Genomic DNA, 3,986 nt, shown 5'->3' with positions numbered 1-3,986 from the left:
GGCTCTGTGTAGTTAATGCTGCTCAATGTGAAAGCCCGCAGGTGATGGAGATTTACCGCTGATTACAGAACCGGTTTTACTGATAAGATGCGTGTTAAATATCGCATGCGATTTATCCTGCAGCCCTACTGTAGGGATGGTCATTTAATGAAACTCAAATGTAAATATTCTAATATTTTGAGCTACTGGATTTTTGACTTTCATGAGCTGTAAGCTCTAATCATCAAAAAAATAAAAAAATAAAAAATCTTTAAAAATTTTTTTACTTTACATGTAATGAACCTAGAATATATGAAAGTTTCACTTTCTGAAATAAGTTACAATAAATAACTTTCACAATATTCTAATTTTTTGAGATGCACCTTTATACATAGTTACAGTTGTTATATATATATATATATATATATATATATATATACAGACTTACAATTAAAAATCTTGGGGTCAGTTTTGTAAGTGAATAATTTTATTGAACAATGATGCATTCAATTAATCAAAAGTGACAGTAAAGACATAAATGCTGGGTTTTTTTTACTCTCTATTCTTCAAATTCTCCTAAAATAAATCCTGAAAAAAAAGTATCACAATTTCCACAAAATATTGCTGTTATAATAAATAATAACTATTCCCAACACTGATGATAATAAGAAACATTTCTTGATCAGCATATTTGAATGATTTCTAGTCTTTTGACACTAAAGACTATTATAATGGAGCTGAAAATACAGCTTAGCCATCACAGAAATAAATCGGCCACAGGACACCATGCATTCTATACATCAGCATAAACCATCAACCACTAGATTTAAGTATGGTAAGAAGTATTAAATGTAGCTGAGAGTACTCAGTAATAAATCATAAACAGCTGAGAGTAGTACAGTGTAGGCCTAATAAAAACTTTCAATACACAAATATGCAGGGTAGAGGGTTGTGAAAACTTTACTGTGTCAACTTAATGAGTGTGTTACTTAATCTGATTATAAACTCAAAGCTCTTAGGCAGACAATTCATAACTATTGACTACACATTTATACCAGGTTTAATTATAAACATACTGAAATTTGAGCATTAAGAGTGTCGTCTACCTGAGGGCATGTACTCCCACCACCGGCTGGCACAAAGGTCCACAACCTTCACCACCCGCAAGTACAGAGTCACCGCCTCCCGCAGTTTCCGTGACAGACACTCCATACACATTATGTCCTGCATGGGTAAGTATCTGTGGGGAGAAGGACTTATGCATCATAATTCAAGTCAACTATAAACCATTGCAATTTGAGTTAACCTATGACAGCTCTGTCAAAAATCTCTGGAATTGAGAATAGAATCGCAGAGAATACATTTGCTAACTACTGTATTAACTAGTGGTGGGATGTTGTACTGACCGGAATATGTGGCAGAGCACCTCATGTGAGAGCTCGTTGATATAGTCTTTAGGTTCCTCATGTCCAAGAGAGCTTAATGTTCCTCCCCCCAAAATATGAGTCCTGGTGACCTTGCGCCTTGGGCCCATCATGTCCAGGGCAGTGAGATATCCACCAAGGGAAGGCAATAATCTCACTCCCTCTGTCCAGATCCTCTTGTTTGGGGCATCAACACACAATCATCACTCACTGCTTTGTAAAGAATAAACAACGTTACGTCAATTAAACGTCTGAGACAACAACAACAAAACAAAAGGGGGGGGGGTCACTTTCACATTACATGTAAATAATTCACGACCATTTTCACAGCTGCCAAAACTAAACAACAGCTCAATGAGGTAAAACTAAAAAAAGCTCCCTAAACACAAGACAATGGACATTAATCTACACCAAACTGGCTGTAGCACTCACAGCAGGCTAAGCTAGTAGGATCTATATCATGATTTCAACACTGGTAGTTAAGAGGCACAATGGCTCAAATGAAGAAGAGCTGAGCCGTTCAGTAATCAGCAGAATGTGAGATGATGATGATAATGATGCTGCTGTTTCAAGTTATGATCACCAGCTCTAGCTAGCAATCAGCTGTTAGCAACCTCACCACTGCTGTATAAAGATATAGATCTAACAGTGCTGTAACAAGACCTTTATGAAGAAGCGTTTAGCTGAAACTGGCCCATTTATATTATCTGGTTTTCAGTCGAGCTCATAAGTGCGATTTGTGGTTAGTTTGAAGGTGAGCAGCGGCAGCTGTCTGTCTGAATCCGTGTTCAGCAGCGACGTGAAGCCAGCGTTGGCCTTCCAAATACAAACAGGAAGTTCAGATGTTTTTTTTTTTTTTTTACAAAATAAAAGACGCGGATAACCGGAAAATGGACTGGATTTAATGTATTGCTCACGAAAGGGAGCATGTTCTAAATTACAGAAAAAATACCTTAAAATTAACCACAGGAGGTTTTCTATGTTTTTGTATATTTAGTAATTTCATTTTTGTTTCTTGATTGTAAAGAAGCAGGGAGCACTAAGTTTCTAAAGGGATGTCTACAGACATTCTGTAATCGTTGTATGTGCACACTGTGCAGTCAGTTTAAAAAACAGCCAGCTTTGAGATGAAAGACAGTCAGGGAGATAAGTGTAATGCTAGTAGAGAACTTTATTCAGGCTTTTTTCTTTTCTTCTCTTCTCTTCTCTTCTCTTCTCTTCTCTTTTCCTTTCGGACAGGAAGCAAAAATGTTTACTTCGCTTAAAGAATACACTGTTACACTCAGAAAACATTTTACTTTATTTCATTTCATTCATAAAATGAACATAAATTGTCTGTTCTAAGGGGAAAAATTCAAACCAATTTTATTAATGCATATGCTTCTCATAATATAAAATTAGTTAATAGTTGTGTTTTACTAGAATGAATTAAACATAAAAAATTGTCAAAAATATGTTTTTTTAATATAGATTAAGATTACGGCACAATGTATAACCTATTGCTCATTAATATCTAAGAATGATGTGACTGAGTTTATTTATTGACATAGCCTAATTAATCAACAGTAAAGTTCAAAAACAATGAATGAACAGTAAATTAATTTGAAGCTATGTGAGACTATAGTCTTAAAATTAAAGTTGCGTCACGATGCCATAGAAGAACCTTTTTTATCTAAATGGTTCCATAAAAAACCTTTAACATCTGAAGAACTTTTCTGTTTCACAAAAGGTTCTTTGTGGCTAAAGACGGTTCTTCAGATTATAAAAAGGTAAGAAATAGATGGTTCTTTAAAGAACCGTTGACTGAATGGTTCTTTGTGGAACCAAAAATGTTTTTTCTATGGCATCGCTGTGAAGAACCTTTTAAGCACCTTTATTTTTAAGAGTGTATGTTCAGCTTGATATCTATACGATGATGCCTTCTTCGTAATGTGTTGGCCTGTCGCCTGCACACCCCACAACAATCCTTCGAGTGGACTTGTGTCCTCTGTATTCACATCTGGGGTGTCTCTTCCCGCTGATTAATGTACATGTAACTACAGGGAATGGCTTGTTGCTGATATACAAGTCTCTGTTTTCAGGAAGTCGAGTACCTCCTCCGGTACAAACTGCTTTAACTTGCTTGTTATTCGCTAGTATGAAGGTGTTGACTTCTTTGCAGCTGTTGTCATCTTGGGACCCCGTGATGTGTCTTGTACGGATCTCACCGTCACATCTCTGTACATTCATGGCTCCAAACACATGCTGCCTAATGAATTTATTATAACGCTCTTCTACTACTTCTTCGTCTGTTTTACCATAAATGGACAATGAGGCACACAGGACCAGTAGCAGAATCATTAAAGAGTGATGAATCCCCATGACCTGGCGAGCAACATATAAAAAAGTTTTTTTTTTGTGAGATTAATGAAGAAAATAATAAAGGAAAATAAGTGTTGTGACAACATACCTTGCTCTTCTTGACAAAGTAATATGTTGTTCCACCAGCTGTCTTCTTTTGTCTATAAGCTGTAAGAGAATCAAAAGCAGGTAACTAACAAATCATGAAAAAACTAGCACATGAAACAGGCTCCAAAAACTCTG

At 36.1% G+C, this 3,986-nt stretch overlaps 1 protein-coding gene across 2 annotated transcripts in view; it reads right to left on the bottom strand.

Annotated features, from left to right (window-relative positions):
- Window positions 1-2,454, bottom strand: part of LOC107593195 (F-box only protein 38-like) — a 19,121-nt gene extending 16,667 nt beyond the window's left edge. Inside the window, exons 1-3 of one of the 2 annotated variants that reach the window (XM_016282802.1) lie at window positions 2,067-2,454; window positions 1,386-1,616; window positions 1,086-1,219 (exon numbers count right to left, since the gene is read on the bottom strand). In XM_016282802.1, the coding sequence (XP_016138288.1) occupies window positions 1,086-1,219; window positions 1,386-1,516 (265 nt within the window). In that variant the 5' untranslated portion in view covers window positions 1,517-1,616; window positions 2,067-2,454. The remainder of the gene's footprint in view (window positions 1-1,085; window positions 1,220-1,385; window positions 1,617-2,066) is intronic. The other variant, XM_016282803.1, reaches the window with a different exon arrangement.
- Window positions 2,455-3,986: the final 1,532 nt, after the last annotated feature.

Source organism: Sinocyclocheilus grahami, unplaced genomic scaffold (genome assembly GCF_001515645.1).
Source record: "Sinocyclocheilus grahami isolate Dianchi unplaced genomic scaffold, SAMN03320097.WGS_v1.1 scaffold167.1, whole genome shotgun sequence".
Taxonomy (NCBI): Eukaryota; Metazoa; Chordata; class Actinopteri; order Cypriniformes; family Cyprinidae; genus Sinocyclocheilus; species Sinocyclocheilus grahami.
The sequence above is the reverse complement of the archived record's forward strand: the minus strand, read 5'-3'. Positions and strand labels throughout refer to the sequence as shown.